General features: G+C 36.8%; 4 protein-coding genes across 7 annotated transcripts in view; 1 reads left to right on the forward strand and 3 right to left on the reverse strand.

The window, feature by feature from the left end:
• Positions 1 to 4: 4 nt before the first annotated feature.
• Positions 5 to 5,227, reverse strand: LOC105271765 (uncharacterized). 3 transcript variants are annotated; one of them, XM_011313502.1, is made up of 4 exons: positions 4,824 to 5,227; positions 3,545 to 3,912; positions 3,004 to 3,208; positions 6 to 2,642 (listed from the first exon to the last, which is right to left on the reverse strand). In XM_011313502.1, exons 2-4 carry the CDS (start codon positions 3,877 to 3,879, stop codon positions 2,412 to 2,414), a joined length of 771 nt encoding a protein of 256 aa, XP_011311804.1. In that variant the 5' UTR covers positions 3,880 to 3,912; positions 4,824 to 5,227; the 3' UTR covers positions 6 to 2,411. The 3 variants fall into 3 exon arrangements, with proteins under 3 accessions (XP_011311803.1, XP_011311804.1, XP_011311805.1); XM_011313503.1 differs by lacking the exon at positions 4,824 to 5,227 and adding an exon at positions 4,047 to 4,304; XM_011313501.1 differs by lacking the exon at positions 4,824 to 5,227 and having other exon boundaries at positions 5 to 2,642; positions 3,545 to 4,304.
• Positions 5,228 to 5,351: 124 nt separating this feature from the next.
• On the reverse strand, positions 5,352 to 7,094 carry Tim23 (translocase of inner mitochondrial membrane 23). Of its 2 annotated transcripts, none has more exons than XM_011313499.1 (5): positions 6,930 to 7,094; positions 6,209 to 6,458; positions 5,931 to 6,100; positions 5,742 to 5,859; positions 5,352 to 5,531 (listed from the first exon to the last, which is right to left on the reverse strand). In XM_011313499.1, exons 1-5 carry the CDS (start codon positions 7,006 to 7,008, stop codon positions 5,522 to 5,524), a joined length of 627 nt encoding a protein of 208 aa, XP_011311801.1. In that variant the 5' UTR covers positions 7,009 to 7,094; the 3' UTR covers positions 5,352 to 5,521. The 2 variants fall into 2 exon arrangements, with proteins under 2 accessions (XP_011311801.1, XP_011311802.1); XM_011313500.1 differs by having other exon boundaries at positions 5,735 to 5,859.
• Positions 7,095 to 7,198: 104 nt separating this feature from the next.
• On the forward strand, positions 7,199 to 9,916 carry LOC105271763 (uncharacterized). Its single transcript, XM_011313498.1, has 5 exons — positions 7,199 to 7,869; positions 8,137 to 8,327; positions 8,423 to 8,528; positions 8,607 to 9,395; positions 9,499 to 9,916. Exons 1-4 carry the CDS (start codon positions 7,459 to 7,461, stop codon positions 9,369 to 9,371), a joined length of 1,473 nt encoding a protein of 490 aa, XP_011311800.1. The 5' UTR covers positions 7,199 to 7,458; the 3' UTR covers positions 9,372 to 9,395; positions 9,499 to 9,916.
• The window catches only part of LOC105271816 (uncharacterized), a 5,511-nt gene continuing 1,791 nt past the window's right edge, over positions 9,651 to 13,370 (reverse strand). Inside the window, exons 3-4 of the mRNA XM_011313581.1 lie at positions 11,320 to 13,348; positions 9,651 to 11,190 (exon numbers count right to left, since the gene is read on the reverse strand). Of these exons, the coding sequence (XP_011311883.1) occupies positions 10,623 to 11,190; positions 11,320 to 13,348 (2,597 nt within the window). The 3' untranslated portion in view covers positions 9,651 to 10,622. The remainder of the gene's footprint in view (positions 11,191 to 11,319; positions 13,349 to 13,370) is intronic.

Here is a 13,370-nt window from a genome sequence, read left to right on the forward strand (position 1 = left end):
TAAATAAAAAAAGAGCACTGGCATCTATTTTTGCAGCTGAGCATTTTCACATATTTGTACATATGTTTGAGATTCTTAATTTTACCGTAGGTGGAAAATATACTGGTTGTTATTAAGTGATGAATGTCATTAGTTGGCAGTGTATTGAGTGAGAATTAATGACGGAGGAGCAGCTGTTTAATGGCTAGTCCAGTTTTGAAAAAATAAACGCCTTTCCCCGAATAAGACTGACCCTGATGACGAGCATTTAACGTCGAGGGCTCGGTTTTTGGTTGGCTTGCATTTTTTCAAACACCACAGGGGATTTTCTATGAAATTATAGTTCCATTGTTGAACATTTTGAACACTTTTTTAATGTGAAAAAATAATTTTAGTACGGAAAATCATACTGGGGGCCTTAGATCTTACTTGAATGGGCATTTATCGCATGGCCATTGGTTTTATGCATTTACATGCATTTCAAGTGTTTTTTTTTTTGTCTTTTTCGCTTAAATTTCCGTCTTCTAAAAAATCTTCCATCACTTCCGGCAATCACTGGCCAGCGCTCTTCAATATTTCTAGGTTCTGGTATTTAGTTCGATCAGATGATAAGACAATATCAATTTTAATCGACGGAATTCAATTTCTCCAGTTGTAGAGTTCGATTGATTGCTTGATCGAGTTAATAGTTATGAGATGATTATGAAATGATGTATGTGTGAGTAGATTGATTGTAATTAGGTGCCTTCCTGTCACTATTCACATGCTTGAGGGATTAAGGGCGTCAATTAAGTCGAAAGGTCGTGGGGACAATGTAAAAATCAATGAGTTATATACTCTGGAGGTTAAATTTATTTATAATTCCAGAATCGGAGAATTATGTTATTTATATTTGTCTCATTATTGGTGGATAGGTACACAGTTGAAAAAATTATTGTAAAATAATGATTTGATAATAATTTCATCGCTACATTCAAATGTTCAATTATGTTTCAATCAAGAAAATATTTAGTTGGCATTTTTTCAAGTTAAAATAACAGTTGATTCAACCTTTCGACTCAATACGCAGTGTAAGAAATTTTTAGTCATTTGTAATTTGTAAAAATGGGAAGTAAAAAAAGTCTACAGTACCTTTTTTGCATTGTAAACTGTTAATCATCGATTGATTGATACACTGATTGCTACAAGCTCATGCCAATAAAACCTCGATAACTAATAATTCGTATAGGAAACAGTTTTATATTCAGTAATAATTAATGAAGAAATCAAACATCAAATCCTAAATGCATTTTCCAAAATAGTAATTCATTGCTTTTAAATTAGCGATATTTCACACGTTATTTAATTTACTAATGATTAAACACTGAATATCGAGAACTTGCAAACATTCCCCCACTTGTTTATCATCACACGATATTTTTATTTATTCTAATACATTTTTAAATATTGATTATTATTTTTCTCTTTAAAAATAGTGGTATTTATTTTTTAGTTCAAGTGTTATTTGCACGTGTGAGTGACTGGTGAAACCCTTCCACATTTTTTTTACACTGCCTTCTACCAAATAATGCAGTATTTTTTCTCGAAAAATATGTATTGAGAATATTTACACACTTGTTTGTTATTATTATTATTATTATCATCATTTCGTTTAGAAGATAAAATCATTGAGAAGCGGTGAAATGAGTCAATTACAATTCGATAAATCGAATTTAATATTTTTCATTATCGATTTATATCTGAGAAATAATCGATTTTAGACGGAAATATCACAGGATCGTTTTTTCTCAGTTTCCGATTTCATCAGCCTTATGTTTTTACTCCAAGTCAATTGTTCTCGATAGATCAATCGATAATTATATACGATATCGCATCCCTTTATCACTGGAGGGCAGCTTGCTATCCACTATGTTGTTGCTGTTTTAATAGGAATTATTCATTAATTACTTATTTCGTCAGAGTAATTGAGGTTCAGCTGTGGTTGTCATAGTACTTGTGTTATTATAATTACTTCAAAGAGATGAATAATATATTTGTATAAATAAGCGATAGAGAAACGAAGGGGACGGGTTTTTTTTTTTCCGAGAAAAAAAAAATGGTGAATCAATTTTAGTGAAATATTTTCTCTAAGCGATGCATAACGAACTTTCGTCTCAATTGTATATTATAAATATTATAAATAATTTTACATTTATTTGCTCGATGATTTGAGCTGATTTGAAAAGTTATGTAAATAATTCATGTACCTATGTAAAAATGAGTGCAGATATCGAGATAGTAAAGCTGAATAAAATATATTATAATAAATGCACTTATAATAATTGCACTTTTCTCCCATTGAATTTGACATATCTCTTCTCTAGGAATATCAAAGAATAACCAGAATATTTTTTAAAGATAATTTAAAAAATTATTCTAAAATCCGTTGAGCATCAACAGCAGCATAGTTTCTCCCCTAAAGTGCGATGTCTCTGTCTGGCCATCACGAAATTAATAGCCAGGATGAAACCCCAGGAGAAAAAATTCAACCAAGAAGATGTAATGCCGAGTTGAATGGCTAGACCTGTGTTTATTACATCCCCTCGTCTCCAATTATTAGCATCAGGCTGAAGATAATCCATAAAGTCAAGGATCGACCCACATCCTAGTCTCATATGTATTGCCTGGTGCAAAATTTCCAATATTAATTTAATGTTTCATCTAAATTTGTCTTAATAATGACAATAATTGGATAATTTCAAATTATTAAAATATAATTAAAATAATTGATATTTTTGTAACAAGTACGTAGTAAGTATCGCATGTTTTTCCTGTCATCAAGGCATTCGCTCATTGTCGCAAGTAGAATTTTCTTATCATTCCACAACTCGGAATCACTGGAAATTCTCACAAATTGAATAATTTAAAGGATAATTCAGTGGAGAAAAGGTAGAGAGGAAGGGTGGGATTGGTTGAATAGAGTAGTATCTTTCACCTTTTGCTAATAAATATGAATTTATATATTTCCTCGAGTATTTTACTCACCTCGACTTCTCGTCCTTTGGAGCCCAATAGCTTAATCGTTTGCTTTCTGTATTGTTCGCATGTCTTGTTGTATCCATCGGTGACAACAACAGCATGAGCCAGAGATAAACAGCAGATCAATGCTGCCAGGAAGGTGGGTGGCATCCACTGTTTACACGGTGATCTACCCTTGGGTCCCACCACCACCACACCCTCGTTATCACCTCTGCGAAAACATATCAATCAATCAATCAATCAGTTAATGAAAAGATAAGTTATTACCAGAAAGCCAATCTGTCATTAATTTCGCACAATTTTGCAATTGACCAGTTATTCTAGATAATTTAAACCTCATTTTAACAATTTGTCTGTAAAATTAGAAAAATGTAATATTGTGAGTGAAAAAGAATAGAGAACAAAACATTATTAAATCCTTACACTCTTTATTTTGAAAAATGCCCTAAAAACGACAAATCCAAATGGAATTCAGTCTAATTCCACGAATGTGAATAATTGAACAAGTTTTTGTTGAGTTATTCTCAGCGTCTCGAGGAAAAATCACCTGTTGTTGTAATTTCTCGTTACAATCCTGGGCTCATCGAGACTCCGGCTGATACACGATCTGTAGCTATGGTAGGATCCAAGAATAACGCCCATAAAAATCGCTGGAATGAGCCCGTACACAGCAAAGTGGCAGATCTTGACGTCACCTCCCATAAAGGTGCTAAACGAGTTAACACCGTACAAAATGCATCCGCAATCAACGGAGATGCATCCATTCAGACTCCGGGACCAGTGTTGCCAGACAATTAAAATGCATACCAGTGACATTGTCGAAAAAATCGCCGACAACGAGTAAAGACAGCCAAGCCGATTCTCTGCCTGAGTTCCATTCATCTTCACTCCTATTTAAGACAAATTTACCCCTATCTACAAAAGTACAAGAGATATTTCAAACATGAATACAATCGTTTGTCAATCTATTAACATTTTCAAGTGTTGTCAAAATTTTAATTTTCCAATTTTTCTATCCTCTTTCGATCGGCAAGTATTCGCACACTCACCCGATCGCTTAAATTACTTGTTTTATCGCTGTACTAGACTTATCTATTTTCATTCAATCATTCGCTTTGATTTCACGTCACATTTGTATCATCACATTGCTATCAATATTTCATAATGCGATGACAATTCACTGATTAGTAGGCACTTTTATTTCTCTTATCGCAAGGGAGTTGGAATAATCTCGTTAAACTGGAGGTTTTGCCATTAATGAAATCCACAGACACTCTGAACCGTGCAACTGTTGAAGAGGAACTGGCAAGTTGTCGATGCGATCAGCAATCGAGAGACACTATCAAAATAATCGATAGATTGTGACAACTGTCACTGAGTGAGTATTCAAATTCCATGAGTTTTTAAGCCATTTCCTCGAGTATCAGTCGAAATCAAAGTGTTACAATTTCGCGGGAAGCGCGTGGTTTGCTTTTATTTTATAAATAGGCCTTGTTTAGATGTACCAATGAATGTTGCGCTCCTAAATACCTCTACAATCCAGAGTGTTACGCAAATTATCTAAATCAGTTTCTATAAATTTTTCAAATGTTTTTTCCACTGCTTCGAATCTATCAAATTTTAATGTTTTCCAATTCCCACTGGGTTTATTTCAGTTTTGAAAAATGATCAGGAAACGAGACAATCCCGATAATTTCTCCGGAAATCATTAGTTTGCATAAAGCATTTGAGACGTCGACGAGAAGTGTAAAATTCCCAAGACTGGTGTTTAAATATTTGTTTAAGCAAGGCGCAGTTTCTTTGAGTCAAGAAGTTTTAAATATTACCTATTATAATGATAGATTGATCCCCTAGGCAAATGAGATAAATCCTCTCAACTTCACTGAAGTCGCCTATTAATATCTTGATGTCTTGACGTTTTCAATTTTTTTTTCCATACTAACTAAATTTTATCGCTGAAAAATTCGATATTACGTTTCACTAGAGCTCGAAATAATGGAGATTAATTCTCGAGGTTCAATCAGCTGAACATCTGTTGCAATAAGTGGGATTATTATCAATTAAATCAACTGGGTGTTCTTGAGAGGGGCTTGGACGTTTTTTTTTTTTTTTTTTTTTAAATTATTTAACTAAAAACGAAGAGGCTTTGGAGGGGAGAAAAAAGAACTAGATTTTTTGATCCTCTGTTACTGGTCTCAGTTTGAATAGAGACTGTTGCGCCTCAACCATTTTCATTATCAGACCTGTGAGATAGAACAAGATAAGATTAAGGTACACCGTTTGTGTGTCATAGACGGTGCAGATAAAAAAAAGTGAATTGAATTCGTCACAGGGGATAGGATTCCTTTTATATCTGGTGACTATAATTTACAATTTATTCATTGTCCAGATTTTCATGATAACACATTAATTATACCGTACAGCAGTTTAGAGTTCATTCCGTAATCATCTTCTTTGTGTAATTAGCTATTTACAAAGGTGAAGGATTTGTTGCTAGTCCGGAGGTGAAGAGGTGGGAAAATTGTCACTTGGACCTGAAAGAGAATTATTTCAAGAATTTATTTGGAGTTTTATTATTTTAGGGGTAGGGTGGAGCTAAATGGGCCCTGGTTTATTTTCCAGACTTCCCACTTTACGCGATTAAAAAATTTTTCAATTGAACTGTTATCATGTGTAGGAGATATTAATAATTGGGGATGAATTCCAGGGGTTCCATGGGGGTAAAAGGTCTACACACATCTTACGCCGGGTTCATGCTGTGATGCCTGAGGTCCGATAATGCTTCTCGGCTATTCCACAGACAGTAGAGAGCAGCTAGGCCTAGTCCAACCCCACCACCAATTGCACATTTTCGAATTCCAGCTTTAGAAAATAATTTTTAATTGAAGTTTCAATTTTTTTAATTGAAAAGTTTATTTTTAAATGGCACTCACAGGTTGATTTGAATAGCATTCCAGTGGCAGTGGCAGCAGTGAGAGTGTTTATAGAGTCATCAGTTCCTCTCGCCCATTGAAGAATTACCCCAAATCCGCTGTACATTACGCTGACCACCCCGAGGGTATTCGCCACCGATGCGCCATTCTTCATGACGTGATTGATTAATCTGCAAGTGAATAAAGTGAACAATAATACGTAGAGATTTGCCAATAACTTAAAAAATTATTGGACAATCCTCCATCGAACTAGATTGGCCTAATTCTGGAGATCTTACTGAGTTCTCCTAAGTTTTCCAGTTTGTCCAGCGAGTGTAGTAGCTTTTAATCCCCTGTAGAAGCCAGTACCACCTCCAAATCCTGCCCCAAGTATACATGCAGCTCCAATCTGACTGAATGCAAGCTCGAATCTTCCCCTCTGCTTCACAGCACCCTCGGGGAATATAAATTCTGGTTGACTGCTAGGCAAGTACGAAGGATCAAAGTTCAGATAGGGACTGAGGGGAGTCAATCCCTGCTGTGAAGTTACTGCAACAAATTACGTAAAATAGCAATTTACATAAGAGAATCAATCAATCAAGGTTTCTATCGTAAGAATTATAATAATTATCCTAGCAATCTGATACTTTTATCTATTCAATTAATACCATTCTGTTGCCAAGTGATAAAGTGGGATCGGTCAATTTTTAGCAAATATCTTGAAACTGAATGAAGATATTGATATTTTCATAACAGCCTTTTAGCTACACTCTTATATTTATTTATTTAAAAAAAATTTATATGCAAGAATATCACTATCTCTCTCTTCATTTTCAAGATAGTAACCCTTAACCCTTCTCTTTTATCGTAATTTAAGAAAACCCCATGAATAATCCCTTCAAAACGTGATGCTCTTGAAAAAATAACCCTTATTCCAACAGCATGTTGCTACCCTCGGAGAGGTTACAATCAATAATTTCCACTGAAACCCCTCAAAAATTACTTAACACTTAATATCACCTGGAATATTGAGATCATCACCGTCTCTTCTGGACACTGGACCATCACCTCTGACATTATCACCCCTCAAATCTATCATTTTCCCTGAAAAACCTCGAAATCACCTCAAAAATCCTAAAAATTTCCTCGAACGTGGGAGACAAAAAAGAAGAAACCAGAAGAAACCGCGGCTTTACCGTTTTCCGCAGAGATGGCGCCAGAATTTGAAAAAAAAAAAAGGGAAAAGTCCTGCTGTCATTGAAATCCAAGGGGAGGAGCTATACACCGTGAGCCAATGAAATTTTTAAATGCTTATTCAGTTGTGTCGGTTCTGTTCACTCGATTCTAAATTTATCCTAACTTGTCTATTTGGAAGAAAGTTTTTTTATTCAACATTATCAATTCGTCGTTATCAGCGGTGAAGTTTTATCGAAACTGTCGTGTCTAGTATTAATGTGGAAAAAGTAGTGGCGAAATATTTGAGGTATCTTGTGGGGTAAAAGAGATTTTGCCCGTTGGGGATTTGAAACGTATTTAAATACCTTCTAACATGTGTCCTAAGACATCGAAAAGCAAAACAAAGGCCAAGGAAGGTACAAAAAATAAGCAGAAAACTGGGGAACCTGGTGGTGATTGCAAGGTCGCTAGGAAGAAAACCAAGGGAGAGATTAAACATGATAAGAAGATGAGAAAGAAGGAAGCGAAATTGATTGGAATAGGCGAAAGTGAAGAACAACAGAGTGACAGTTCCAACGCTGGAGACCGGGCTAATGAAAATCCAAGGAATGACCTTGATATATCCACCCAAGTTGAATCGGCCTTTGTCAAGTCTATCATTGAAAAATCCGGAATCCGATTGGGACAGAACAAGGGTGATGATAGCTCTAGACCCATGAAGCTTAGTTTCACCGAGGAAGAAATTAGGGATGATTCTTTGAATGGATTCAAAAGTGTTAAAAAGGTTTTCTTCATTCATTCATCTTTGCATTTCTTCGTTTATCCTTTTTTCCTCTCGATTTTCGAGTATTTTTGCTGTTTAAAATGGAGACAAGGCGCGTGGCAATGTGGAGTCTTGTGGAATTTGTTTTTCTGAAATATTGTGATGAAAAGTTTTTTCACAGTATTAAAGTATCGTTTGATTCTGCAATTTTCTAGGCATCACGTGTCGAGCATGTATTAATTCTCCGAGGAGAAATTGATTGAATGGCTAATCTATTCTGTATTTCAGAGAAAAATTACCAAGCCAGGGATAGACAAAAAATCGGAGGAATTGGGGTTTGAGGCGTACAAATATATTATAGAAGGGAAGAAAGATAAGGGAACTGAGTACTTAAATCGAGCGCTCGCGTTGGATCATTTCGATGTTCGACACTATTTCAATAGGAGTTATTCACAATTATGCACTGGAGATTTTGAAGCGTGAGTTTTAATTTGTCCTTACATTTTTTTTTCTTTTTTTTTTTTTTTATTAATACTGAATTACTTTACCGAGTTAATTGATTGATAATTTACAGAGCTTTAAGAGATATAGAATTCGTTATGAATCATAACGATTTCAAAGATATTGTTTATTTAGCAAGGATGAAGTGTAGACAGGGCCAAATATTTAAACGAATGGAGGTAAGGACAAAAAACGTTGTTTTTTTTTGTTACTTTTTTTATTTATTTACTGGTTTATGCTTCTATTATTATTTGCAGCAATATGATAAAGCTAAGGAGTGTTTCAGGGACTGCCTGAACTTATTTCCAAATACTATGTCAGTGCGTTGTGAACTTCTTCATATGAAAATATGCCAATTAAAGAGCATGGGTTTCCCTGAAACTGACGTCATATTTCTCCTATACGATTATCCTTATTTAACCTTCCCTAATGCTATCACTTTACTGACGGAAATGGCAAAGAGTCAATGCCACCAAGGTATCCCACCGGAGTCTTCCATCTCCATCACCGAGGACGAGGAATTCGAATCAGACACCGAAGAAAATCCCTGCAGCGCTCGATTGTTCAAAGACATGACGAATTTTAATTTATTTACGAATGATTACGTGTGGTTCAGGGACGACAAGGTTAAAAAAAATAGCCAGACTGCTACAGAGGCTAAATCACAGTCAATCTTAGAATCTTCCCAACACGTTGATTTACCAAATTCAACGGCTGTGAAGGAGCTCAGGGTGATAAATGCATCTGGGGCTAAAAAAGTTGTAATTAAATCCCAAGTTGAGAATAATGTCAATAACAAAGCTGTCTGGGTTGGATCAGTCACCAGTGCAATCACTACATCCATGCTCAAACGTACATTCTCCGTTTTTGGACCTGTTGCCAGTGTTTATAAAGCCAAAGGTTCTGCCTGTGCTTTCGTTAATTTTGAAAATATGCATTCTACACACCTTGCTCTTGAGGCAAAGTCCCTTGAGGTAAATGGGATAACCCTTCCTATTAAGCATAAGACGAGGACGAGGTAAACAGATATACAGATGAATCAAGAGGTGAGAGAAAAATCTTTTCATTTCATTCTGTTGTCTATTCTCTATCTATTTGATGAACCTATCAGAAATTTGATGCCACTTTTTATTGTCTCGTTTGTTCCAGGTGTTCCACTTTCGCGACATCAGACAGGGACAAAATCGAGGGACTATTATTTAACTATTATCAAAGATATTTCCAATTATTTTTTTCTTTACTTTTTACCAAAAATTCATTTTTTCTTCCTTTATTTTATGTTTCAATTAAAAATCAACTGAGATAGTTCAGGCTATTTTGTTATTCTTATTATTACAGAACGTTAAGAATTCATTTCAAACGAGAGACGTACTACTTTACCTCAAGTAATCTGCGATGTGAGATTCTTGGAGATTAACGTAGCTATTTCCTGAAAATTTTATAAAACTAGATAATTCATAAAAGTGATGTTTTTAGTTGAGTCTTTAGAATATAGAAACACATGTTTTATTACACAGCTACTGTTTCTCATTTATTTACATTATCCTTCAGTTATGTACGTTTAAAATAAATGCCATTACATGCATATTATTCAAAATTTCTTCGAAATAAATTCCTAGATATCATTTTCTACTTCTTAATTCATTCAAACATCTTTACATAAAAAAAAAAAAAATGTATCAATAAGGTCAAGAACTTCAGATATAATTTATAGACACTTCAAACTGCTGCATTCATTTTCAATTGATGCACCAATAAGCCGATATAACAGGAACAGAATAATTAAAAAAATATTAGTTACTCAATTTTTGACTGAGTTATATGAGAATTTTTAATTACCGGGTAATATTTTCACAATTTTCGACGACTGCTTTGGTCTAATTATTGACCTTACCATTAATTAACAAATAACTGATAGACAATTGCTTTTAAATCACTTCAGTGACAAAGTCCAAGTAAAATAAAAAATAATGCGACGAGGTTTTGTGTATCGGTTTCAATCGTAATACTTGTATTAATGAATTAGAAATTTATACAATAATGATAGCGATCACCATGTCTTGATAATCCAATAATGTGTGCTCGAGAGGTACTCTGAATTTTCACGATAAATCTGTAATAATTATGATTTTTCATCAAAAAGCAATTAAAAAAAAAAGATCATCACGCCATCAAATCATCTTACGCAATCGAGTGATTTCACAATAATCATGTTCTCTCCATCCAAAATAATAAATAAACACTAGTCCAACCTTTTCAATTAATATACACAATTATAAACTGGCTCTTTTTCTCCATTCGTGTGCACTAAAATGACTTCTCCTGGATTTTGGGGTGGGCCAGACAGTATTGCAGATGTGACAGGGATACCAAACCTTTTTGGCAGCTTCTGCATCTCCATTCATCGTCAGGACTTTGACACAGATATTTCTCAAAGACTCGACCTTGTAGACGATTTCAGTCTCACATGCCGTTACCTTGTGAGCCATCCAGCAGTGGGTGTTCCTGGCTCTCTTGGTTGGCCAGTAACCCTGACAAATTCTACATGGAAATCCTCTCTTCTTCGTTTTCTTGGAGATCTTAGGGGCCTTGAGGACCTGACGTGTGTGTCCCAGGGCACGTTTACAAAGGTCTGTTAATGAGAGAATCTGACCTGGTGGCGGGTCATCCACAGCATCCACTATCTCATACTCATCCTCATCAAAATCCTGGCCATCGAGATCCACATCCACCTCGTCATCATCCGCTTTCTCCAGTTTTATAACTCTGTGCTCTCGACTAAAACTCAGGGAGTTTCTCGTTTCTGATGAGGCATCGGAGTAACCATCTCCCATGTTGAATCTGAAGTTACGTAAGTGGTTTTGATTATTTCTTTACTCAGAGTCGTGAATTATTACAAACAAAAAAAAACTAGAGAAAAAATAAATTAAGGATAAAGGAAGAAAAATGAAAAATTGAAGAATTACAGACCTCTTGGAAGGTCTCTCCCCACTGCTATCTCTGCTGACAATCTCATACGAATCATTCTTTTTCTTAATAGTGATGCTGATGCCAATCCCTGAATCCCTGTCGCTACTCTCCCTAGTGTCATTGGACTCCATCCCAGATTCAAAAGTCATTCTGGCCTTGCAGGATATCTTGTGAGCCGCGAGTATGTCGGCATTCCTAAATGTTCTCTCACAATTCTCACACTTGTGTTCTAGCTCCTGCTTGAGCCTCTTGACAGCCCTCGTCATCCTGAGCTCTCCCCCGAAGGCAGACGAAATTCTCCTCTTCTGTATCTCCCTCTCATCAAGAGACTCCCTCCGTCGTTTCCTGCTTATGAGATGTCCATCAGATCTTCGCCTCTGAATTGGCGTTATCTTGATATCAACTTTTTCCTCAGCTTGAGCCTCCTGGGATGGTCCCTGCATCGTGTGCTCCTTTCTGCAGTGCCTCCTGGCGCTATCATACCCATAAGTGACAAATCTGCAGAATTTACACGCATAAATTCTCCTTCTCCTTCTCTTAATCTGCCTAAGAACAAGTTCAAATGGTGCCTGTGGCCCTGGAACAGTCATCGCCTTCTTCTGCCTCATAGAGTCTACAGGTCTCCTCTTTCTCTTCCTCTTGATAGGAACCACTGGAGCATCATAATCTTCTTTAATCGGAGTATTAGCCTTTTTCATTGTCACTGGTGCCTTTAATTCTCTCTTGACTACCACTGGTCCCTTGATTTCTCTCTTGATAATAAATGGTTCTCTAATTTCTTTGTCCTTCGTCTCCCTCTTGTTCCCCAGTCGACTCAAAGGCGCCACTGGACACTGTGATATCAGCATCTCTGGATTTCTCACCTTGTGAAATTCCACAAAGTGCTTTTTTATTTTTTTACAGTGTCTGTTGCATAAAATACACTGCAGCACTGGCTCTTCACTCTCTGGACTCTGCGCTGTCTCCACAGTCTCCATAGCCTGCGGTATGTGTCCAATCGACTCCCTTTTGATCCTACTACTCACCAATGGAGTCTTCGGGGCTTTATAAACCTCTTTTTCATTAGACATCTCAGCTTCATCGTAATTCAACCGTTCTTTATCCCTCAAGGAACGAACAGGGGTCAACTGTGGTGGTCTCTCAATCTCCCCGGTCCTCCTGATGCTGAAATTGTGTCTCTTGTTCGCCTTGTGGACGAGTCTCATGGGCTGCTGAGACGTTCTGATCCCATGAAATATCAATTGATGCTGCATTAGATTCTTCTTCCCCCAGAATCTCTCATGACATCCTGAGCAGGCGTGTGGTTTATTATGATCATTAAACCTCGATTTTCTCGTGTATGTCTGATAAATCTGATGTACATTGGCCATATGATACATGAGACTCTGTCGAGAGCAATAAGTACTCGAGCAGCTCTCGCAGCTCCAGATTTGCGTGCTCGACTCCTCGTGTTCCTGGGGAAGAATTTTCGTAAGCTTCGGTGGTGGTTTTTGCACAGGTGGACGAGTTTTTAAAGTTCCACCAGCTGGTACTACTGGTTTCCTCTGGATCTGAGGCTTCAGGCTCTTCTGACTCGATATCTGATCCTTTATGTGCTGGAGGATCACGTGATTTCGAAGAGTGGTTGTGTACGAGAACCTCTTGCTGCAGTACTTACACCTGTGAATTCCCAAAGAATTATTCGTGTAAGTTCTCTTCACTGTGATTCTTTGAGGTGGCACAATTCCATGAACTGTTATCAGATGAACTTTCCAGTTGGTGTCATTGGAGTAGAGTTTTCCACACGCTTCGCACGTCTTCATGAGCTTTTTCCCTTTCCTGGGAGCATGTTGAGGCATCTTTTCCTTTGGAGGCACTGGAGCCTTCAACTTGGAAAGTGGGAGTGGAGCTCTGGATGTCTCCGTTTGTTTCGTTGTCGATGAGGTGAATAATGACGAGTGTGCCGTCTTCTTCATCGCCACCTGTTTTCTACCATTTATTTTACCCACCTCTAATGGAGGAGGTGGAGGAGGTGGAGGAGGAGGAGAAGGACGAGGAGGAGGAGGAGGAGG

This window comes from Fopius arisanus, unplaced genomic scaffold (genome assembly GCF_000806365.1).
Source record: "Fopius arisanus strain USDA-PBARC FA_bdor unplaced genomic scaffold, ASM80636v1 scaffold00124, whole genome shotgun sequence".
Classification (NCBI taxonomy): domain Eukaryota; kingdom Metazoa; phylum Arthropoda; class Insecta; order Hymenoptera; family Braconidae; genus Fopius; species Fopius arisanus.